The 25,242-nt window shown below is 36.0% G+C and overlaps 1 protein-coding gene across 7 annotated transcripts in view; it reads left to right on the plus strand.

Moving 5' to 3' along the window:
* ATP7A (ATPase copper transporting alpha) overlaps window positions 1-25,242 on the plus strand; it is a 153,518-nt gene that overhangs the window by 75,187 nt on the left and 53,089 nt on the right. For 6 of the 7 annotated variants that reach the window (XM_041741458.1, XM_041741456.1, XM_041741455.1 and 3 more), the window contains 6 exons: window positions 2,476-2,965; window positions 3,634-4,359; window positions 14,057-14,260; window positions 17,673-17,836; window positions 23,246-23,407; window positions 24,855-24,931. In XM_041741458.1, coding sequence (XP_041597392.1) covers window positions 2,476-2,965; window positions 3,634-4,359; window positions 14,057-14,260; window positions 17,673-17,836; window positions 23,246-23,407; window positions 24,855-24,931 — 1,823 coding nt within the window. The remainder of the gene's footprint in view (window positions 1-2,475; window positions 2,966-3,633; window positions 4,360-14,056; window positions 14,261-17,672; window positions 17,837-23,245; window positions 23,408-24,854; window positions 24,932-25,242) is intronic. The other variant, XM_041741459.1, reaches the window with a different exon arrangement.

Genomic DNA, 25,242 nt, shown 5'->3' on the forward strand with positions numbered 1-25,242 from the left:
AATCCCAGGACCCTGAGATCATGACCTGAGCAAAAGGCAGGTGCTTAACCAACTGAGCTACCCAGGTGCCCCTGAATGTTTATATTTTTATTTATGTATTCATGAGACACAGAGAGAGAAGCAGAGACATAGGCAGACTGTTGTGGTACTGCAGGGAGCCTGATGCGGGACTTGATCCCTGTACCCTGGGATCACAACCTGAGCCAAAGGCAGATGCTCAACCACTGAGCCACCCAGGCATCCCTATTTTTGACACTTTAAAGTGAGATTTCCTACTCTGTTACTTTTTTTTTTTTAAAGTAGACTCCACACCCAGCATGGAGCCTAATATGGGGCTTCAACTCATGATCCTGAGATGAAGACCCAAGCCAAGATCAAGAGTCGGACACTTAACTGACTGAGCCACCCAGGCGCCCTGACTCTTAATTATTTTTAATTATATTTTTGGGTTGCTTTTATTTATAGAACAAAGGTTTTCACCAGGAATCCAAAATGATAGTATTAATAATAATAATGCCCATATTTTGACTGCTTTTAGAACATTAATACCCTCTTGCCTCTCAAAATCAATGAATCTAAAACTAAATTTGTCATCTTTCTTTTCCCTCCACTTTTAACTTCCTCCAGTTTTCCTTTTAACGTCCTCCAGTTTTCCTCCTCTCTCTCTGATAATAGTTAATGACAACACCATCTATTGGCCCAAACCATAAACATATAAGTCATCGTAATCATCTCCTCTATTCTCTATAATCTCCTTACTAGTTCTTGCCCTTGCAAATGCACCAAATATATGTTGGAAATGCCCCCTTTTTCTTTGTCCCCAGTGTTCATGCCTTAATATCCATCTTCTCTGTATCAGTATTACAATTGCAGTAGTCTCTTAACTGATCTTCCATCCTGTCACTCCATTCCACCCACACACATCTTCTACAGTGTCTCCCAAATGATTCTTCTCTAAAATGCTAAAACAATCATGTCATTCCCTTGTTTAACTTTTTCATAGCTCCCTATTACAAACCATTATTGGCATAAAAGGGGCCCCATAATAAATTAGTTGCCTAATTCTTTTGCTTATGATCTTTATCTACTTTTTCCATTTGTCTAGAATTCCTCCCTCATGCATCCTTGCTGATTTCTGTTTGTCCTTTTACATGAAGATCTCCCCTAAGGGAGATAATAAAAGGCTCCCCTAAGGAGCCTTTTCTGAACCATATTCCCGGGATGAATACATGTCTGTTTTCTGTATTTTCTTTTCTAGTTTTGTTCCCTGTGACTGTGTCACGCTCAGCTTTGTGTCTTGAGAATCCTGGTTCCTGGCACATATAAGTGCTTGGTAAATATTAGTTGTTCAGTGTTTAGCTTTAACTCACTGCTGCAAAGAACTACTTTTTATTTACTCATATGATCCTTATAACAACCCTAGAAGACTATAGGGTATATTTCCCCATTTTTCAGATGTCATAATTAATTAGTGTGGTTGGCTAATAAGTGGAGAATTTTTAAAAAGATTTTTATTTATTTGAGGGAGACAGAGAGTGAGAGAGAGCACAGCAGGAGGAGAGGCAGAGGGAGAGGGTGAAGCAGACTCCCCACTGAGCAGGGAGCCTGACATGGGGCTCGATCCCAGGACCCTGTGATCATGACCTGAGCCAAAGGCAGATGCTCTACCAACTGAGCCACCCAGGTGCCCGAAGTGGAGAATTTTTTATGGAACTCAAATCTTCTGACTCCCAGCCCAGGAGTTGTGTGTTTGTACATATGTGTTTGTGTGTATGACTGTATCATTAACTTTTGTAAGCTGTCAGCCAAAGATATGCAATGCAGTCATGGTAGTAGTAAAATTATATAGTAGCTCAGCTTTAGGAATCCAGTCATTATTTTTATCATTGAATCAGGCAAAACAATAAACATATTCTTATTTTGAATAAAAGTAATATTAGGCTGTAGTAACTTAGAAAGTTATAGGAATATATGCTACAAAATCTTACAGTACTACCTTTAATCATAAACTAGCATGTTTATATCTTTTCTTCCAAACAAAGTTATCTTAATTGAACATCTTAAAATTTAAACTTCATATCACCTTTTATATTCTGCAACTGATCCTGTTTTTTTTTTTATTATCTTTTGAATTGGTAGAGTGTGAAGTATTGGAATAATTTGTGAAAGGAGATGGTAAGAAGGAGTTTATACTCTGTTGTGAAATTCTAGGGTGTGTTTGTCGATGTGTATGTTTCAAGTGCACAATTAGTACTTGAGTCACATACACCTACATATAATTTTATAATTCCTATAAGTACAGGAAACATTTTCTGTTTCTTTCCAAAGAGAATAGTAAAGAAGAGAACTAATAGAGAAACTCCCAGGTTGAATTATTTGTTGCATTCTTCTTGAATGTGATATGATGATTGCAATTTTTTAAGTTCTAGGCCATGAAATGTAATTAAACGGACTTTTGAAATTTTCTTCCAAAAGGTTTCACTGGAAGAAAAAAATGCAACTATTATTTATGACCCTAAACTACAGACTCCAAAGACCCTATTGGAAGCTATTGATGACATGGGCTTTGATGCTGTTCTCCACAATCCTAATCCTCTCCCTGTTTTAACTGATACTGTGTTTCTGACTGTTGCTGGTTCACTGGCTCTGCCATGGGATCATATCCAAAACACATTGCTCAAGACCAAGGGTGTGACAGACATTAAAATTTCTCCTCAGCAAAGAACTATAGTGGTGACATTAATCCCTTCTATAGTGAATGCCAATCAGATAATAGAGCTGCTTCCAGATCTCAGTTTAGATATTAGAACTCTAGAGAAAAAATCAGGAACCTGTGAAGATTACAGTATGGCTCAAGCAGGTGAAGTCATGCTGAAGATGAAAATTGAAGGGATGACCTGCCATTCATGCACCAGCACCATTGAAGGAAAAATTGGGAAGCTGCAAGGTGTTCAGCGAATTAAAGGTAATATATCTTGTGTTATTTTTTTAATTGTCTTGTGAGCTTAGTTTTCTGTTTTGGTCTTTGAGGTTTTTACTTTACCTGAGCATGGATTTTGGCCCCAGTGGACTAGAATACTTACTGTTTCATTGAAGTCTGGGTACAATGTGGGTATTCACAGGGTTGATGTGGGTAAAGTTAATGATTATAATGAAAAATTACATGAGTATTAAACAAGTAAAAAAGGTAGCTTGAGTGGCAGTTCATGGAGTTCAGGTTTTTTTTTTAAAGATTTTATTTATTTATTCATGAGAGAGAGAGAGAGAGGCAGAGACACAGGCAGAGGGAGAAGCAGGCTCCATGCAGGGAGCCCAACATGGGACTCTATCCCGGGACTCCAAGGATCACGCCCTGGGCAGGCACTAAACCACTGAGCCACCCAGGCATCCCTGGATTTCAGGGTTTTTATTGCAACATGCATGTGGTCCTCTCTACCTCTAATGCATTTCTATTCAGGCATGTGGAAACTTGGAGACTATAGATATAGTGGTCATATTTTTTGCTTTTTTTTCCAGTCTGTTGTCAATAACATTTTCTGAAAAGAACTGAAATATCTTAAAGGATGATGATAATAAAGACAGAGAAACAATTGTGTGTGGTATTGATATAATATTTCTCTTTTTATTAACTAGTCTCCCTGGACAACCAAGAAGCTACTATTGTTTATCAACCTCATCTTATAACAATAGAGGAAATAAAAAAGCAGATTGAAGCTGTGGGCTTTCCAGCCTTCATCAAAAAACAGCCCAAGTACCTGAAATTGGGAGCTATTGATATAGAACGCCTAAAGAATACACCAGTCAAATCCTCAGAAGGATCTCAGCAAAGGAGTCCATCTTATACCAGTGATTCAACAGTCACTTTCATTATAGATGGCATGCATTGTAAATCATGTGTGTTAAATATTGAAAGTGCTTTATCTACACTCCAATATGTAAGCAGCATAGTAGTTTCTTTAGAGAATAGATCTGCCATAGTAAAGTACGATGCAAGCTTAGTCACTCCAGAAACCTTGAGAAAAGCAATAGAGGCCATATCACCAGGACAATACAGAGTTAGTATTGCTAGTGAAGTTGAGAGTACCTCAAACTCTCCCTCCAGCTCACCTCTTCAAAAGATTCCTTTGAACATAGTTAGCCATCCTCTGACTCAAGAAACTGTAATAAACATTGATGGCATGACTTGTAATTCTTGTGTGCAGTCTATTGAGGGTGTCATATCAAAAAAGGAAGGTGTAAAATCCATACGAGTATCTCTTGCAAATGGCAATGGGACTGTTGAGTATGATCCTCTACTAACCTCTCCAGAAACCTTGAGAGAAGCAATAGAAGACATGGGATTTGATGCTGCCTTGTCAGGTAATTATCACTTTTTTCTCAGATTCCTCTAATGTTTTGTATTTCCTATTTTGGATTCTTTGGCTTTCATCAATAATAAGTGAGTAATAGGCACTGCAATTCAAGTTTTTCGAAGTAAGTCCTCTAGAGGTAGTCAGCAACGCATACAAAGATGCATAAGGATGTTTGCATAATTATCTGTAATATTTAAAAACTAGAAACATTAAATCATGATATGTCCATATGATGAAATGTTATAAAACTATAAAAAATGACAGTATTTTAATACTGATACTTAATGCCACAGGAAAGTGTCTGAGATATTTTGTTAAATGAAAAAAAAGCTAAAAATCTTTATATTCAGTATGATCGAAATTTTATAAACACATATATAAGGATTTATGCCATGTGTATATTGTTTATGTATATAAGTGAATAAAATTCCTGGCAGGACATGAACTAAAATTTTAACAGTGGTTGTTATATGAGTAGTAGGATAAAGGTGATATTTATTTCCATTGTACTTTCTTTCCTATGTGTTTTGTTTTTTGTGACAAGGATATATGTATACATGTATTATTAGAGAAGCAAATGCTATTTTGAAAAGAAAAAAGGTAGATATAAATAATAGAATTTAAACTTAGTTTTAAATTTAGACATTCAAATGAAACTGACTCTAGAACTGCCTAAAAGTCTATTTCCTGATAGCTCTTGAACTGAAACCAAAAATGAATATTCAATGAATTTGCCTATGTGAACTTGTTATTTTGAACTAGAATTGAACCTAGGCTTCAATTAAATTGGAAATGCTCTAATGAAATTTCTTGCTGTAAATAAAATAGAAAAACAATATAACTAATTTCCAGATAATGTTATTAACTTTTGCTATTCTGATCAGAATGAAGGATATTAAATAGCTATATTCTTTTTTCAAGCTCACTAAAACTGAGAAGCATAAAAAATTATATCAAACACATGCTCAAATTATTGTGGTAGATAAACGTCATTGGAAGAGGAACCAGAAACATACTAAATATTCTTACTTTTCATATTCATGACAAATAGTGGAAATCATAGAATTCTCACTTTTTAATGTAAACATGTAGTTTACATTCCATAAAATTTACCCTTTTAAAGTATACAATCCAGTAGTTCTTAGTATATTCAGAGTTTTGCAGCTGTTACCACTATCTAATTTTATGGTGTTTTCATCACCCCAGAAGAAACCTATACTCATTAGCAGTCACTCCTCATTTCCCCCACTCCTCCCCTAGCCCTTGTTATTTACTGTTCAACTTTTTAAAGATTTTATTTATTTATTCACCACACACACACACACACACACACACACACAGAGAGAGAGAGGGAGAGAGAGAGAGAGAGAGAGAGGCAGAGACACAGGTAGAGGGAGAAGCAGGCTCCATGCAGGGAGCCCGATGTGGGACTCAATCCTGGGACTCCAGGATCATGCCCTGGGCCAGAGGCGGGCGCTAAACCGCTTGAGTCACCAAGGGATCCCCCTACTGTTCAATTTTTTATCTTTATGAATTTGACAATTCTAGGTACCATATAAGTGGAGCCATAGGATATTTGTCCATTTGTGTCTAACTTCTTTCATTTAGTATATTGTTTTCAAGGTACACAAATGTTTATCTTATGTTTGTAACATATATCAATATTTCATTTCTTTTTATTGCTAAATAGTATATATAATATATATATGAATGTCTAAATTTAAAACTACAGTTAATATATACGTATATATATATATATAAATATATAAATATATAAATATGTGTATTTATATACCTTGTTTTGTTTCCCCATCAGTTCATGGAAATTTGGGTTGTTTCCACTTCTTTTTTAATGAATAATGCTGCTAAGGACATTTGTGTATGAGTTTTTACATGAATATATATTTTTTTCTCTTGAGTGTATACCTAGGGTTGTAATTTCTGGGTCACAGGGTGAATGTTTAACTTTTTCAGGAATTTCCATACATTTCCAAAGTGGCTGAACCACTTCACACTGTCACCTAGAATTCTGACTTTAATAAAGAAAAATCTCAAAAGACCAAAGTTTTTGTGCTCTAAAAAAGAGACACATAATTCCTTATTAGAAAATTCAAATAGAATACTGAAATGTTAAAGAGCCTCCGGTACTAAAAGTCTGAACAAAGTACCTGGGAGATCCCTAATTGCAAAAGAAAATAATTATGAAACCAGAAGAAAATTTTTAGTTGGAAATACTGAAGTAAAACTGTATCAGGAAGCCATAAAAATGAATAAAATTGGTTTCAGCAAAATTTAGTTGTATCTATCATTCCTTACAATTTTTAATACTTTATTTATTTAGAGAGCGTGAGCAGAGAGTAGAGGCAGAAGGAGAGGGAGAAGTTGGAGTGGAGCTTAACACGGGGCTCAGTCTCACAACCCTGAGATTATGACCTGAGTGGAAATCAAGAGTCAGGTGCTTAACCAAATGAGCCACCCAGGTGCCCCCATTGCTTATAATTTTAAAAATTTTCAAAATGACAATATTTGAAACTGATTCACATTTTGCTAACTCATAATGTTGAATTATTCTTCAGAGTTTATATTAAAATAATTTGGCATACATGATGCATAATGGACACCACATAAATTAGTTTACCTTAATAATCAGACAAGTTACTTACACTGTGATATTCCTGTGCTTCTTAAATTAGGAACTCAAATCATATCAACTTATACCACATATAGTATAAAAGTGATATACTTTTAAAAAATAAAATCTAATATCTGGCATTATTGTAAGTAGGAACCTTACAGACTTTCAGATTGGACCCCCAAATTAGAATTTATCCTATTGGGATGCATGGGTGGATCAGCAGTTGAGCGCCTGCCCTCGGCCCAGGGCGTGATCCTGGAGTCCTGAGGTCAAGTCTCACATCGGACTCCCTGCATGGAGCCTGCTTCTCTTTCTGCCTATGTCTCTGCCTCTCTCTGTGTCTCTCATGAATAAATAAATAAAATCTTCAAAAAAAAAAAGGGATTTATCCTATTCATTTGAGTCTGTATTTTTGCAGCTTAAAGTATTGTTCACAGATCAGCAGTAGCAGCGCCATCACTGGGAGCTTCTTAGAACTATACTCTCTGACTCACTCCATACTCATTAACTAAAAATCTACATTTTATTTTTTTTAATAAGCTCTCCAGGTAATTCATATGCACATTAAAGTTTGAGAAGCACTGGCATAAATAATTTGCCGCAGTGACCTCCATAAATAAACTCTCTGAATTAAATCTATATTAACACTGTTCATTTAATGTAATGATAATATTAAATAATATAAGATAGCATTTAAGAGTTTCTATATAACAGATGTGAGCAGAGTAAAAGTAAATTTCCAACTACCTCCTATGGCTTCAAATATGTAATATTTTAGCAATAGGAGAAATTATGGTCAGACTAATAAGTGGAATTCAGGAGTACTTGATAGTCTCTTGTACCATGTCTATCATCTACTTAGTCCTCAGGATCCATGAATGCAAGATGTTCAGTAACATTAACAATGGCTTTTACCTTAACCAACTATTGTCAAGGGCTCCAGGAATTGTTTGACAAATAATTACCAGGAGCCTGTTATGTGCCCTACATCCATTAGGGGTCATAACAAACACATTAATGGTCATGATGAATAAGTAAAAACAAACAAACAAAAAACTTGGCACAGTGAATGTCATCATAAAAGAACTGATAGAGTTGTGACTACAGTGACCCATATTATTGAGATAAAATGTTGATATCAAGTGATTGCATTCTGTATTTCTGCTAGAGATCATTCAGAGTTTAAGATGCCATCAGAATGGTGGCTGTCCATTTTCTGAATATCAGTGTCAATGCTGATCCTGGCCTCACAACCTATCACCATAATCCTTTTCCAGACAGAGAGAGGCCTGCATGATTTGTCTTTATGACACACTAATCCTGGGTGGGCTGTAAAAGTTAAAGGAGATAGAGAAATATGAGGTGTTTTTTTCTTCATTGGTGAATTATTTTTTTAATTTTATTTTAAAAAATTTTAATTCAGGTTTAGTTATCATACAATGTTACAATAGTTTCAGGTGTACAACATAGTGATTCATCAATTCCATACATCACTGGGTGCTCATCACAAGTGCACTCCTTAATCCCCATCACCTGTTTAACCCATCCTCCCAACCCTCCTTTTAGTAACCATCTGTTTATGGTTTATAATTAAGAATCTTTCTTAATTTCTTTCTCTCTTTTTTGCCCCTTTGCTCATTTGTTTCTTAAATTCCATATATTAGTGAAATCATACAGTATTTGTCTTTCTCTGACTTATTTCCCTTATCATTATATTCTCTTGCTCCATCTGTGTTATTGCAAATGGCAATATTTCATTTTTTGTGGCTAAATAATATTCCTTTGTGTGTTCATGTGTGTATGCATATGTATATGTGTATATATACATATATGTGTGTATATATACGTGTGTGTGTGTGTGTGTGACACTTTCTCTGTCTATTCATCAATCGATAGACACTTGGGTTGCTTCCATAATTTGGCTATTGTAAATAATACTGCTGTAAACATTGGGGTGCGTGTATCTCTTTGAATTAGTATTTTTATATTCTTTGGGTAAATAACCAGTAGTGTGATTGCTGGATCATAGGGTAGTTCTAGATTTAACTTTTTGAAGAACCTCCATAATATTTTCCACAGTGGCTGCACTTGTTTGCCTTCTCACCAACAATGCAAGAGGGTTCCTTTTCTCCTACCTCCTTGCCAACACTTGCTGTTTCTTGAGTTTTTGTTTTTAGCCATCCTGACAGGTGTGAGGTTATATCTCATTGTAGTTTTGATTTGTATTTCTCTGATAATCACAGATATTAAGCATCTTTTCATGTGTCTGTTGGCCATCTGTATGTTTTCTTTGGAGATATATCTGTTCATGTCTTCTGCCCATTTTTAAATTGGATTATTTGTTTTTGGGTGTTGAATTTGATAAGTTCTTTATATATTTTGGATACTAATCCTTTATTGGATATGCCATTTGCAAATACTTCTCCCATTCAGTAGGTTGCCTTTTAGTTTTGTTGGTTATTTCCTTTGCTGTGCAGAAGCTTTTCTTTTGATGTCCTTCCAATAGTTATTGTTCCTTTTGTTTCCCTTGCCTCAGGAGGCATATCTAGAAAAAAGTTGCTATGGCCAGTGTCAAAGAAGTTACTGCCTGTATTCTCTTCTAGGATTGTGATGGTTTCCTGTCTCACATTTAGATCTTCTTAGGTCTTTAATCCATTTTAAATTTATTTTTGTGTATAGTGTAACAAAGTGGTCCAGTTTCCTCATTTTGCATGTAGCTATCCAGTTTTCCCAACAGCAGATGAAGAGACTTTTTTCCATTACATATTCTTGCTGCCTTTGTCAAAGATTAATTTACCATAAATTCTGGATTTGTTGTTGGGCTTTCTATTTTGTTCTATTGTTTTGTGTCAGTACTATAATATTTTGATTTCTACAACTTTGTAATATAAATTGATGTCTGGTATTGTGATACCTCCAGTTTTGTTTTTCTTTTTCAAGATTGCTTTGGCTATTCAGGGTCTTTTGTGGTTCTATACAAATTTTAGGATTGTTTGTTCTAGTTGTGTGAAAAATGCTAATTGGCATTTTGGTAGGGATTGCATTAAATGTGTAGACTGCTTAGATTAGATGTGTAGAATAGACATTTTAATATTATTTTTCCTTTTTAAAAATATTTTATTTGTTTATTCATGAGAGACACACACACACACAGAGGCAAAGACACAGGCAGAGGGAAAAGCAGGCTCCATGCAGGGAGCCTGACTTGGGACTAGATTCCTGGTCTCCAGGATCACACCCTGGGCTGAAGGTGGCGCTAAACCTCTGAGCCACCCGGGTTGCCCTTATTTTTCCTTTTAATCAATGAGCATGCAATGTCTTTCCATTTTTTTGTGTTGTCTTCAATATCTTTCATCAGTATCAATGTTTTATAGTTTTCAGAGTACAGATCTTTTACCTCTTTGGCTAAGTGTATTCCTAGGTATTTTATTATTTTTGATGCAATTGTAAATGGAATTGCTTTCTTAATTTCTTTTTCTGCTGCTTCATTTTATAATAAACGGATATTGTAATTTGTCATGCTTTTTCTGCATCTGTTGAAATGATCATATGGTTTTTTTTCCATAGAAATACAACAGATTTCTGTACCTTGATTTTGTATCCTGCGACCTTACTGAATTCATTTATGAGTAGTTTTTTGGTGGACTCTAGGTTTTCTATGTAATATCATGTCATCTGCAAACAGTGAAAGTTTTATTTCTTCCTTGACAATTTGGATGCCTTTATTTCTTTTTGTTGTTTGATTGCTGTGGCTAGGACTTCCAGTATTATGTTAAATAAAAGTAGTGAGAACAGACATCCTTGTTCCTGATCTTAGGGGGACAAACTCAGTTTTTCACCATAGAGTATGATGTTAGCTGTGGGTTTTTCATATAAAGCATTTATTACATTGCAGTGTGTTCCCTCTATACTTACATTTTTGAGAGTATTTTATAATAAATGGATATTGTAATTTGTCATGCTTTTTCTGCATCTTTTGAAATGATCATATGGTTTTTTTTTTCCTTTTTTTGTTGATGTGATGTATCACATTGATTGACTTGCAAATACTGCACCACCCTTGCATGGGAGGTTCTTTATATCATGATCATTAATCTCATCATTCTCTTAAAAAGATATATAATATATGAAGTTAAGTCTTCACTAACCAATTAAAGCATAAAAATACTCAAATTCTTTTCCTGTTTTGTAACTTTTTATTTTTAATTTCAAACTTACAGAAAAGCTGCAAAATACAAAAAAATTCCTGTTTACCAATTTCTCTCAGATTCCCTCATTTTTAATATTTTATCACATTTGTTTTATAATTATCTGTTGACAGACACATAGACACACACACTTTTTCTGAATCATCTGAGAGTATGTTGCAGAAATGATGTTCTTAATTCTTTTTAATCTATTATTTGATTATGTATTTGTTTTTCATATTACTTCAGACACTGATCCCACCAGTTTTGAGGATGAGATTGGAAACTCTTTCTTGAAATATTTGGAATCTTCTCTGATTGTTGCCTCAAGTGCAGGAAAGTCAACCTTCCTTCCTTTTGAATTCACTTAAGCATAGGCCATGTTGCTAGAGCCTATAGAAAATCTAATTGAAGAAAAGTAGTCCTTTAATTCAGTGTGGCTTTTTAACACCTGCACTGCTTCTGTGGAAGATGAAAACTTTTGCATTTCTGGTTGCCACACTCACTGGGGTAAAGGGCACAATTTTATGGATCTTTGTTGAGAGGTCATGCCAAGGTAGCTAAAAGGAACTACCTCTATGACTTATTTTAATACTATACTACCAGAGTATGAAAATTGCAGATTGTATTATGGGTTATCTCTGGTACCTAAAATACCTGAATTACTCTGGAACAGGACCTAAAGTAATTAGCAGTATAAACTTTTTTTTTCAGTATCTAAGTTCAAAATTAAGTCTTTATAGTAATTATGAGAGAATGAAGTAAGCTCTTGGATGGATTAAAATCATGTATTTTTTCAAAGCCACAGCTATTTCCTTTGGGCAAATGAACTTCCTTTTTGAATTCTTTAAGATAACAATAGTATTTGGTAACTTTTTCTATCTGTCTTCTAAATAATGCTCTCATAATCTGAATGAATTAGTATAGTTTTCTAAATTGATTTTCTTAAGACAGAGACTGACCAGTTTTGGGATTGAGTATCTAGTCCATGTGATTAGTGTCCTTTGCTGTAACCCAACTGGCTGTAGTGCCATCACCTGGAAGAGTGGTGGAAATGCAGGATCTCAGGTTCCATCTTAAATGTACTGAACCAGAATCTGCATTTTAACAAAACCCCCAGGTTATTATATGTGCATTAAAATTTAAGAGCTATTACTATACTGATTTGGGAAATCTATATCATTATTTATGAGTTAAATGGTTAGGTTAAAGTTTTTGCAAAAGATGCCTTCTTTAACGTCCTGAAAACCAGCCCTGATGCAGGGATTCCTCTATGGGCTAGCCAAATAGACCTGAACCAGTTTTTTGCCCAAGGGGAAGAAAGAACAAGTTAGGTGCCTGAAAATTTCCACGTCACCCCTTTAGTCTTTGTCTCTGCAAGAGAGTATAAAATCTTTAGCTTTGGAAGTGCATGGATGTGCTAGAGAGAATAACTTCTCCCTTCTTGGAGGTGATTAATATTGCTGGGATAAACTCAAACAGAACGGTAGATTTTCTGAGACTGCGGGGGATCTTCTGGATGATAGGAGCTTCCATTGTTCCACAGTGCATAAATATTGTATGGAGGGATTTTCCAAATATTACTTTTATTTTATTATATATTTTTTTTAGAGAGAGAGAGAGTGTGTGCGTGCCTGCACACACTGTGGGGGAGGGGTGAAGGGAGAGGGGAAAAGAGAATCTTAAGCAGGCTCCACATCCAATACAGAGTCTGACATGGGGCTCAGTCTCACGACCCTGATATCACGACCTGAGCCAAAATCAAGAGTCGGACACTTAACCGACTAAGCCACAAAGGCACCCCCCAAATATTCCCTTGCACAGAACAAAGATTACTGCAGACTTACTCCTTGCCTTTTCTTCTATTGTCCACAAAGACATTTTAATGTAAAAAAAAATACTATATATTAGTGTTTAAAATTCAAACAATACAGAAGTGTCTATAGAGAAAATGTGTTCATCTCTCATTCTTTTAAAAAATATTTTATTTATTTGCTCATGAAAGACACACAGGCAGAGACACAGGCAGAGGGAGAAGCAGGCTCCCTGTGGGAACCCGATGCAGGACTTGATCCAGGACCTCAGGATCATGCCCTGAGCCAAAGGCAGATGCCCAACCAGTGAGCCACCCGGGTGCCCCTCATCTGTCATTCTATTCCTACCTTAACCCCATTCCTCAGAAATAGCCACCATTAATATTTTGACCTTCTTATGTATGGTCTCATATATACATATACACAAAAAGTTTTAAAATTACATCATACTGCAGTGCTGTTTTATAAATTGCTTTTTGTTCTACTTACTATATCATGAGTTACTTTAATGTCAGTATGCAAATCATTAACATGATAATAAAAATTCATTATAAAAATAAGAGCTATCCATCAACAAACTACTCTCTACCTGGGGTTTGCAGTAGAGATAATAGCTAGAAGAACTTGGGTTCATTTTTTAAGATTTTATTTATTTATTTGAGAGAGAGAGAGCCTGCATAAGAGAGGAGGGGCAGAGAGAAGGAGTGAAGCAGACTCCCACCTGACCAGGAAGCCTGATGTGGGGCTCGATCCCAGGACCCTGGGATCATGACCCAAACTGATGGCAGACGCTCAATCCACTGAACCACCCAGGTGCCCCGAAGAACTTGGTATAACCAATGTTTTGTTTATTCAGTTGGTTCAGGTTTTCTAGAGAACTGGGATGGACAGTACTGGAATTCAAAGTCACTTTCTGGAAAGTGTAAAAGATAACAGTGCTGAGAGCTCTAGGTCCATGCTGGTTTGAAAGGAATGGATTGACAGTGTCTAGAGGTGTGGATTGTGATGAATGACAAGGATGCAACTGAAGAATACCTCAAATGAAAAGAATCTTTCCCTGTCCACCAGATATAAATGAGCCATTGGTAATAATAGGTCAGACCTCATCGGAAATGCCGCTTTTGACCTCAACTAATGAATTTTATACTAAGATGATGACACCAATTCACGATGTGGAGACAAAGACTTCATCTAAGTGTTACATACAGGTCACTGGTATGACTTGTGCTTCCTGTGTAGCAAACATTGAACGGAATTTAAGACGAGAAGAAGGTGAGACACTCTTGAAGCCTCTCATTTTGTGTATTGATTTGAGGACTGTCCTTTTTGTTCTCTTAGGTGTTTTGCAACCATTTTTGTGGTTCTTGCCACAAAAGGCCTTATGAAGTCCTGCGTATGAGTGATGTGCAGGACAACTTTGACTTTCTGACAGCCAGTTTTTGTGTTTTGTTACCTTAGTTCCCAAGTTCCTATCTTGTTTACCTCATGATCACATTTTAATATCAATGAAATTTGTAGGAAAACAGCAGAAGGAAAGATATAAGGTTACTATTCTCTATGGACCTTGGTTGCAATGGATTTTAAGAAACATACCAATTTTCTGATAAAACTACACTTAAACCTAATAACCACAGTCCATTAGTTTCAATATTAATGTACTTGGACCAAAAACCAGACCAGAACCAAGTTTGTTTAGAATTATGTTATTCTCTTCCAACAGTTTGATCACTGATCATTGCTTGCAGTAAAAATGTTTAAAAAGTTACTTAATATTCTCTACAGATTTTAACTCTAGGTTACAAAATCTTAGAAAATTTACAGCAAACCTTTTTTTTTTATTCAATCAAACTCAAATGTTTTGCGTTATAAGTTTGCACTCATATTAATTGGCTTCACACTGTGACATAATAGATTTGTTAGGGATGCCTGGGTGGCTCAGCGGTTGAGCCTCTGCCTTCGGTCCAGGGTGTGATCCCAGAGTTTTGGGATCACGTCCCGTGTCCCAGCTCCCTGTATGGAGCCTACTTCTCTCTCTGCCTATGTCTCTGCCTCTCTCTGTGTGTCTTTCATGAATACATAAAATCTTTAAAAAAAATTTTTGTTAATTATAGAGATAAAGAGATATACAGTTATGTTTAATGAGACTGAAGTTGGTACTTTGGCAGCCCTAGCCCCAGTGTCTTAACGTGCCCTTAGTCACAAGGGCCAAATAAGTAAGATTAATATCAGCTTATCCCTTCTATTGTGGGAAAATAACTCAAAGTGTGTAATAATAATACAAGCTTGTGGTCCACAGGCCTTATATATAAAGGCCTTATATATTCCATATATATATATGTATGTGTGTATATATACACACATATACACACATACGTTACTTTATATATAAAGGCCAGAAAATTATAACAAAGTGTATGTTATACAGTTATTCCTTTATCTGCATTGTGTCATTTTTGCCTGTCATTTCAGTCTCCGTTTTATCTAATTAAAATGCATTTGAGGCTGAAGCTTGTATCATGCTTTTTTTAAAAAGGATTTTATTTATTTATTCATCAGAGACAGAGACAGAGAGAGAGAAAGAGAGAGAGAGAGAGAGAGAGGCAGAGACAGAAGCAGGCTTCCCATGGGAGCCCGATGTGGGACTTGATCCCAGAACCCTGGGATCACGACCTGAGCCAAAGGCAGACATTCAACCACTGAGCCACCCAGGTGCCCTTTGAATGATTAAAAGAGGAAAGGTGGGAGGTTACAAACAAATGAAAGCAAAGGAAATTTGTAAGGTTCCTGTTTAATTTTAGGACCAACTATTTTTTTGGCAATCCAGAAATAGCCCTTTTCATGAGATAAGCAATGCCTATGCCAATCATGAATCCCTTAAAAAAAATCCATTGTGCTGATTGATTCTTCCAGTTGCTCCTTATTATCCCCTTTACCACCTCTTTACTCCATTAGGAATACCATTGGCCTAGCTAGGGTCACTATATTTACTTTTTAAAAAACTAAGTAACACTGGTTGTCTCAGTTTAATTTGCATTATATTTCTAAAAATGAATAGAATTCTAATTATAGTTTGAAGTAAGAGTTTTAAAAATTATCCATAATTTATGTACTTATGAAACCTATCTTTGAGAGTCAGATTTTCCCTTCTCTTTCTGTTAGGCTATAGATTACATGCAATTGGAGCAAAAAAAAATTTTCCTACTTTCTCTATAACCTACTCTTATTACTGATGGTTTCCTATGAACTGATCCTCTGAATTATTTGGTATCCACAGAGCCCAGAATGCAAGCATTTTATATAGAAAACTTAGATTATATAGGTACTTTGTTTTCTTATTAAAATTATTAAGTTAATATTAAGTTATTAAGTTATTATTTTATTTTCTATCAAACTGCAGAGTTGACCTATGGACTATTGATCCCCATTCCCTGTCAGTCACCAAGTGCCATAGATTACCGGAAAGAGATGACATTTCTGCTATGCAGAATTAATTTTCTTCCTGGCAATGACAGCAATAGCTGGCCTAGAGAAGTAGGATGGTTGTTAATAAAAGGCTTGTGCTACAGAACAGGATAACTGTGATAAAATGAACTCCTTTGTTTTATTGACAAGTAGTATGGCACTTTTTACCCCTATGAATAAGAATACTTTATATTAGTGTGTGTCAGATAGTCATATTTGATAATTGTAAGAAATGACTATTATTTATGTTATAATGTGCATGTTGGTACATTCTTGGATTCTTTGCTGTAACTGCAGTGATTTCCTTAAGTGCATGAGATCCTTTCTGTAGGTCTCTAAGTTAGTTTCTACAAATGCTTTACATTTATTTACATTATTTACATTTATTTACATTATTTACATTTACAATCTATTGCAATTCATGGGTCTTATTTGGATCCCAATTTAAAAAGACAAACTGAAAAAAAAATAAAAAAAATAAAAAGACAAACTGTGTTAGATAAACTAATAATTACAAGACAATTCTGGAAATGTAAATTCTGCCTGTATATTTTGTGATATTGAGGAATTATTTTAGATGTGATAATGGTATTATAGGTATTTTTTAAGAGAAGAGTCTTTTAGAGATATGTATTTAGATTTTTACATATGAAATGTTATCTGGGTTTTGCTTCAAAATAATTGGAGGTAGAGTGCAGGAAGTAAAAGGATAGGAATATAGATGAAACAAGATTAGCCACAATTGTAATTTTTAAAAAGATGTATTTATTTATTTGAGAGAGAGAATTGTGGGAGAGGCAGAGGGAGAGGGAGAGAGAGAGAATCCTCAAGAAGACTCCCCACTGAGCACAGAGACTAATGTAGGGCTTGATCCCAGGACCTCAGATCCTGATTTGAGCTGAAATCAAATTAGCTACAAAACTGACTGAGCCACCTAGGTGTCCCTAGCCCTAGTATTATTGATAATTGTTGAAACTGGGCAATGGTTGTATCAAGTTTATTATGTTGTTCTCTGTTTTGGGTATATGTAATTGAAAATTTCCATAATAAAAAGTCATGGCCCCCTTTCAAAGTAGTTTTGTTTGGGTTCAAGACTATATAAAAGTTAAGTAATAAATGTCTCTAAGTTCACTTTAATCCTTTTACAAGTGAAAAAAAACTAATAGTATTACTCTTTTTATAAGGATATTATCTCAATTGTTTTTCTTATCAATGCTTCTAGGAATATATTCTGTACTTGTGGCTCTGATGGCTGGCAAGGCAGAAGTAAGATACAATCCTGCTGTTATACAACCTCCAATGATAGCTGAGTTCATCCGAGAGCTTGGATTTGGAGCCACTATGATAGAAAATGCTGATGAAGTAGATGGTGTTTTAGAACTTGTTGTAAGTAATTATTTTTATGTGATTAATACAATTTCTAGGAAAACTTAGGGAGGATTCAGAAAATAGTTCCAAAGGTATTTAAGGGTTGGGAAAATAAGACATAAAAGAAAAGTTAAGGAAAATGGAAAATAGAAGGATAAGATATAACTTAATGGAATGGTGGCCTTTGAGCATGGAATGTAAAAGATACTCATATCTCTATTAAGAACCAAAAAAAAGAAGATTTAGGTTTGAATAAAGAAATGAAAATCAACTTTTATTTTATTTTTTAAAAGATTTTATTTATTTATTCATGAGAGACAGAGAGAGGGGGAGGGGCAGAGGCATAGACAGAGGGAGAAGCAGGCTCCACACAGGGAGCCTGATGTGGGACTTAATCTCAGGACTCCAGGATCACGCCCTGGGCGGAAGGCAGGTGCTAAACCACTGAGCCGCCCAGGCATCCCAAAAATCAACTTTTAAATATAGTATGATTCCTACCAAGTAGGAATAGAAAAGAATAAATTTCAGATGCACCGAAGACTTAAATTTTATAAATGAAGTCATAGAACCAGGTTTAAGGCTTAAAATGATCATTTTCTCCAATCCAACAAGTTGCATTTTATTTGTATAACTTAAACAATTAAAACAAAAAACTTAACACTGTACCAAGATTAGTTCCAGCTCAGTCAGAAATTTGAATGTAAAAAAACAAACATGAAATTACTAGAAGAAATATTTAGAGCTCTTTTCCCAGTATTTTATTTTATTTAAATCTTTATTTTTTATTTTTATTTATTTTTTAAAGATCTTATTTATTTATTCATAGACACAGAGAGAGAGAGAGAGAGAGAGGCAGAGACACAGGCAGAGGGAGAGGGAGAAGTAGGCTCCATGCAGGGAGCCCGACGCGGGACTTGATTCCGGGCCTCCAGGATCACACCCCAGGCTGCAGGCGGCGCCAAACCGCTGCGCCACTGGGGCTGCCCATCCCAGTATTTTATTATAAAAACTTGACACATCAGAAAAGTCGAAAGCATTGTACAGCAGACACCCTTATACACTCCACCTAGATTCCCCAATAACATTTTAGTGTATTTGTTTTACTATATGCAAGTCTGTTAATCCATTGTGTAAATAATTTTAGACTCACAAAGTTGCAGAACTAGTAGAGAATTTCTATGAAGCTTCCACCCAGCTTTTCCACAATAACAATATCTAATCTGTTGCTTAAAAAATAATATTAGAGTGGAAATGGCCTTTCTAAATATCATACAAAACCTATAAAAGGAAGGATTGATAAATTCATGTACATAAAAATTTTGTTTTGGAAGGAAAACACCATAAACAAAGTCAAAAGACAAGTAAATTGAATTTATTTCTTATCATAAAGATTAATTTTCTTAATTATATAAAGAGGTATCAATAATAATAAAAGAACCAACAACCCAAAAGGGAGATAGTAAAGGATATGAACTGACAGTTCACAGAAAATCCAAAATATTACCATTTTAAATATATGAAAAGATGTTCACCCTCACTTGTAATAAGAATAAAGCAAATAAAAACTGCATTGAAATGCTTTTTCACCTATTAGGTTTGTAAAGATCATACACAATTTTGGTAACACTATGTGATCTCTCATGTATTGCTGGTGGAGAGTTAATTGATACAGGCTCTCAGGGAATTTGTCAATGTCTATTAAAAATAAAATTGCACATACCCTTTGCTTTGGAAGTTCCACTCACAGGAAGTTATCCAACAGACATCGTTGCAAATGTATGAAATGACATGAGTGCAAATATATTCATTATAGTATTTTTTATTATAGCAAAAGATAGGAAAAAACCTAAATGAATCACTGGGGACTAGTTACATAAATTACAGTACATTCATATAGTGGGATACTAAGCAGCTATTAAAAAGAATGGATAGGTTTTTATTTTTTATTATTTATTTAAAAATTTTTGGGGATCCCTGGGTGGCGCAGCGGTTTGGCGCCTGCCTTTGGCCCAGGGCGCGATCCTGGAGACCCGGGATCGAATCCCACGTCGGGCTCCTGGTGCATGGAGCCTGCTTCTCCCTCTGCCTGTGTCTCTGCCTCTCTCTCTCTCTCTGTGACTATCATAAATACATAAAAATTAAAAAAAAAATAAAATAAAAAAATTCCCCATTTAAAAAAAAAATTTTTTTTAAAAAGACATTATTTTAGAGAAAGGGAGAGTAGGGAGAGGGGCAGCAGGGGAGGGAGAGAAAATCTTAAGCAGATGCCATGCTAGTGTAAAGCCTAATGCAGGGCTCAGTCTCACTACCTGGAGATCACTACCTGAGCCAAAATCAAGAGTGGGATGCCCAACTGACTGCACCACCCAGGCGCCCCTATTTTTAAAGACTTCTAAACATAATAGCTTTATTGAAATAAAATTCACATACCACAAAACTCACCCTTTTAAAGTGTACAATTCAGTATTTGTTTTTTTATATCTTCAGAGTTGTGCAAGTATCACCATATCTAATTTTTAAAAACAATTTTTTAATTGGAGTTCAATTTGCCAACATATAGCATAACACCCAGGGCTCATCCCGCCAAGTGCCCCCCTCGATGCCCATCACCCAGTCACCCCAACCCCCCCCCCCGCCCACCTCCCCTTCCACTATCCTTTGTTCATCTCCCAGAGTTAGGTGTCTCTCATGTTTTGTCACCCTCACTGATATTTTCACTCATTTTCTCTCCTTTCCCCTTTATTCCCTTTCACTAATTTTTATATTCCCCAAATGAATGAGACCATATAATGTTTGTCCTTCTCCGATTGACTTACTTCACTCAGCATAATACCCTCCAGGTCCATCCACATCCACCGCCTGGGCTGCTCCAGGGCACGCCGGCCTGCGCTCTAGCCCTTTAGGGAGCTCGGGCCCGTGGTGTGGGGCGCGTTCTCCCCTGGGGCGCAGTTCCTCTGTTAGTGCCCCTGGGAGCCTGAGGGCATCCCTGCCCTCCTGGGATCCTGCCCAAGCTCCCTGCAAGCGCCTTTCCTTCCTGAAGATTGGTAAAGTTTCTGCTTCTATGAGACTGGGCTCTCCTGTCATGGGGGCTCTCGCCGACCGACCGGCCTTAGCCCGGCTCCTCGCGGGGCCCCTCCCCCTTGGATGCTTTTTTATTTCTTTATTTTTTTCCGTCTTCCTACCTTGATAGAAGCGCGAACTCTTCTCACTGTAGCATTCCAGCTGTTCTCTCTTTAAATCTCAGACCGACTTAGTAGGTTTTCAGGATGATTTGAAAGTTATCTAGGTAAGTTGGTGGGGACAGGTGACTTGGGGACCCTACTCTTCCGCCATCTTCTCCTGCCTCCCATATCTAATTTTTTAAAAAAGATGTTTATTTATTCATGAGAGACACACAGAGAGGCAGAGATATAGGCAGAGGGAGAAGCAAGCTCTCTGCAGGGAGCCTGATGCGGGACTTAATTTTAGGATCCCGGGATCACAACCTGAGCCAGAGGCAGACGCTCACCTGCTGAGCCACCCAGGTGCCCTCACCATATCTAATTTTAGGAGATTTTCACTAACCCAAGAAAGAAATGCCTTGCCTGTTAGCAGTTACTCCTTATTCTTAATGTTAAGCATTTGTGTCTTCTTTCTTTTTCCCTTGGTCTACCAAGTTTGTCAATTTTGTCAGTTTTTTCAGAAAAATAATTTTTGGTTTTATTGATTTTCTCTATTCTTTCTTTTATTAATTTCCATTCTAATCTAATTTCCTTCCTTTTGCTCACTTTATGTTTAGTTTGCTTTTCTTTTCTAGTAGCTCAACATGGAAGGTTACGTTATTTATTTGAGATCTTTCTTATTTTTTAATATTGACATTTACAGCTACACATTTCCAAGTACTGCTTTTATTTCAGTTATTGTACTTTTCAATTCCAGACTGCATTGGGCCTTTTTAATAATCTCTCTTTATCAATATTATTTATTTGATGAGGTATTATTCTCATATTTTCCTTTAATTCTTTTAAAAAAATTATTCATTTATTTTAGAGAGCGTGTGAGTGGGGGGAGGGGCAGAGAGAGAGAGAGAGAGGGAGAAAGAATCCTCAAGTAGACTCCCTACTAAGCACATAGCCAGACATGGGGCTCAATCCCAGGACCTCAAGGTCATGACCTGAGCTGAAATCAAGAGTTGGCTGCTTAACCACCTGAGCCACCCAGGTGCCCCCTCTGATTTTCTTGAATAAATGCTTCCTGGATTGCTGAAAGCTTCTGTTTAATTTCCAAATTTCAAAAAAAAAGTTGGTTCTGACAGTTTTTGCCAGTCTTCTCATTGCTTTTATGGAGGAAATAATTTTCAAAGGCCTTTACTACACCATTACTGATACTCTTTCAGTAGATATTTTTTTACTTGTTTTTATTGAAGTTCAATTTGCCAACATGTAACACCCAGTGCTCATCCCATCTCAGTAGATATTCTTGAATAGAAGCTTTGTAATTTGTTGTATACTTGTTAGTCACTTCCCAGAGTCTTTAAATGGTTGTTTTTTGAAACTTTTGTCCAATTTTTAAAAATGATTTTATTTATTTGAGAGAAAGAGAAAGAGAGAAAGTGAGAGAAAGCATGAGCAGGGAGGAGGGAGAGAAACAGTTTCTCCACTGAGCAGGGAGCCCGACTCAGGGCTGCATCCCAGGACCCTGGGATCATGACCCTGAGCCAAAGGCAGATGTTTAACCGACTGAACCATCCAGGTGCCCTAAAACTTTTGTTCAATTTTATCGTTGCTTTTTGGGGAAAGGATTTGCTGAGCTTCACACACAGTCATTCCAGAAGTTCTGCTATTCTATTTTAGAATTTAATACCAAGCTGAACTATAACCTCACCCAAGACATAAGGCAAAATGCATTTTTAGACAAAAGTATGATACTTTTGTCATCCATTACCCTTTTTAAAAGTAATTAAAAAAAAGACTAAAAATTCTGGACAGAAACAAGACATTAAATACAAGAAACGAGGGATGCATGAGTGGCTCAGCGGTTGAGCGTCTGCCTTTGGCAGGGCATAATCCTGGAGTCCCGGAATCGAGTCCCACATCAGGCTCCCTGCATAAAGCCTGTTTCTCCCTCTGCCTCTCTCTGTGTCTCTCATGAATAAATAAATAAAATCTTTTTAAAAAATACAGGAAACAATAGATGTCAAATCCTCTATCACAGAGTAATGACAGGAAGAGGGATACTGACTTAGTGAGATCCTCTTCTGTTTAACCTATTGCAGCTGGGACCATATCTTTGTTCCATGTAATTTTATATGAAAACAGCATTCTAATGAACATATCTGAAGGATATTAATAGTGCAGATAAGGTCTTGTGTGTTAATCTCATGTTACAATCAATGTTTAATGGAGGTAAGAGTAGATTTCTGAGTAACAAAACCTTTGTCTTTAACAGGTGAGAGGAATGACGTGTGCCTCCTGTGTACATAAAATAGAGTCTATCCTCACAAAACACAGAGGGATCTTCTACTGCTCTGTGGCCCTGGCAACCAACAAAGCACATATTAAATATGACCCAGAAATTATTGGTCCCAGGGATATTATCCATATGGTTGAAGTAAGTGGTAAGATTTTGCATTTCTGTGTTCTTGCCTGTTCAGTCAGCACTCCGTTGAATCATTTCTGGTTTGTATCAGATATGATGAAAAAGATCTGGTCCCTTTGATTACTCTCAATTAACATGTCTCAAATTTAACATAAATATGTTTACAACATAATATGGTTTTTTTTCTTGGTCTTTGTCAGGAAGAGTTAGGCAAAGCCATACTGGCACTATTAATCAGGAGCAGACTGAAGATAGAACCACAAATCCTTTAAAAATATTTAGAAAATAGCAATAAAGTATAATTTGTTATAAGATTATTTAATCATTAAGAAAGCAAGCAGCATCATGTTAGATCCTTTATTGTTAGGTCAAAGCAAATGATGTAATTTTTAAAATTTGTGTATAGTTGACACAGCAATGTTATATTAGTTTCAGGTATACAGTATAGTGATTCAACAACTCAATAGTTATGCTGTGCTTACCACAAGTGTAGTGACACCACATCTGTCACCATACAACACTATTACAGTACCATTGACTGCATTCCCTATGTTGTAGGTTTTTTTCCCCATGACTTATTCATTCCATACCTGGAAGCCTGTATCTCCTGTTTGTCTTCACCCATTTTACCCATCTCCCATCTACCTCCTCTCTGCCAGTAATCAGATTGTTCTTTGTATTTATGGGTCTGATGCTGCTTTAAAAAGATGTGTTTTTAAGTATGAAATTTAAAAAAAAGTATGAAATTTAAAGGAACAAACCCTTTTGTCACAAACTTATCTTGTGTTCTTCAATTAATCTGAAGTGATAGTACATGTGAAAATGCTTTAAAAGATTTAATGCGGTATAGCCTTGGTATTATAATAATTGGAGCATATTAATAGTTCAAATAAGATCCTATTGGTATAGATAATAATATCATTAACATCTTTGTGAAGCTAGCATTATTGAGTATTATGAGCCAGTTACCAAGATTGCAAAGCTTCACCTCTTAATTTTATTCTCACAACAGTGTTGTCCTCTTCATTTTGGAGGTGATGAAACTCAGGTTAATAGAAGTTAAGTTACTTACCCAAAATGACATAGCTAGTAAGTGTCATAGCTGGGATTTGAGCCTATTCTTTCTGACTTTAAAGCTCATCCTTGCTTTTTTCACTGGGCTACACTGCTAACAAATATAAGATGGCAGCATTTTCCCTAGCAGTTGAAAATATAGTATATGTTACTGTCTATATGCATATGAATCTTACTTATGTGTAGTTTTCTTTAATACTTTGTTTTATTTAAGAAAAGGGAGCACATCTTCATCTGTGCATTCACCGGAGTGACTTAATTCACAATTATTGACTTACACTCAATAACTGAGTTGTTCTTAATGACAATACAGTGGCTTAGAATTTCTCTCTATATAATATTTTTACATTCAGTAAAGTAATTGTTTTCTTGTGAATTTCCTTAGAGCTTAGGTTTTGAAGCTTCTTTGGTCAAGAAGGATCGGTCAGCAAGCCACTTGGACCATAAACGAGAAATAAGACAGTAAGTACTTCTGGTGTGTCAGTGAAAAACAGATATTGACTCTTTGTTACAAATTTGTTTTAAGAGGGAAAGAATGAGGGAGAGGCAGAGGAAGAGGAAGAGAGAATCTTAAGTAGGTCCCACACTCAGCACAGAGCCTGACATGGGGCTTGATCTCATGACCCTGAAATCATGATCTGAGCTGAAATCAAAAGTTGGAGGCTTAACGGACTGAGCCACCCAGGTGCCCTCTTTCTTACAAATTTAACATTCTGTTGACATGTCAGTTTTTACAATGTCATCCTTATATTGGTTGAAGTGGTCACAATTTG

The sequence above is a fragment of the Vulpes lagopus genome, chromosome X, assembly GCF_018345385.1.
Source record: "Vulpes lagopus strain Blue_001 chromosome X, ASM1834538v1, whole genome shotgun sequence".
NCBI lineage: Eukaryota > Metazoa > Chordata > Mammalia > Carnivora > Canidae > Vulpes > Vulpes lagopus.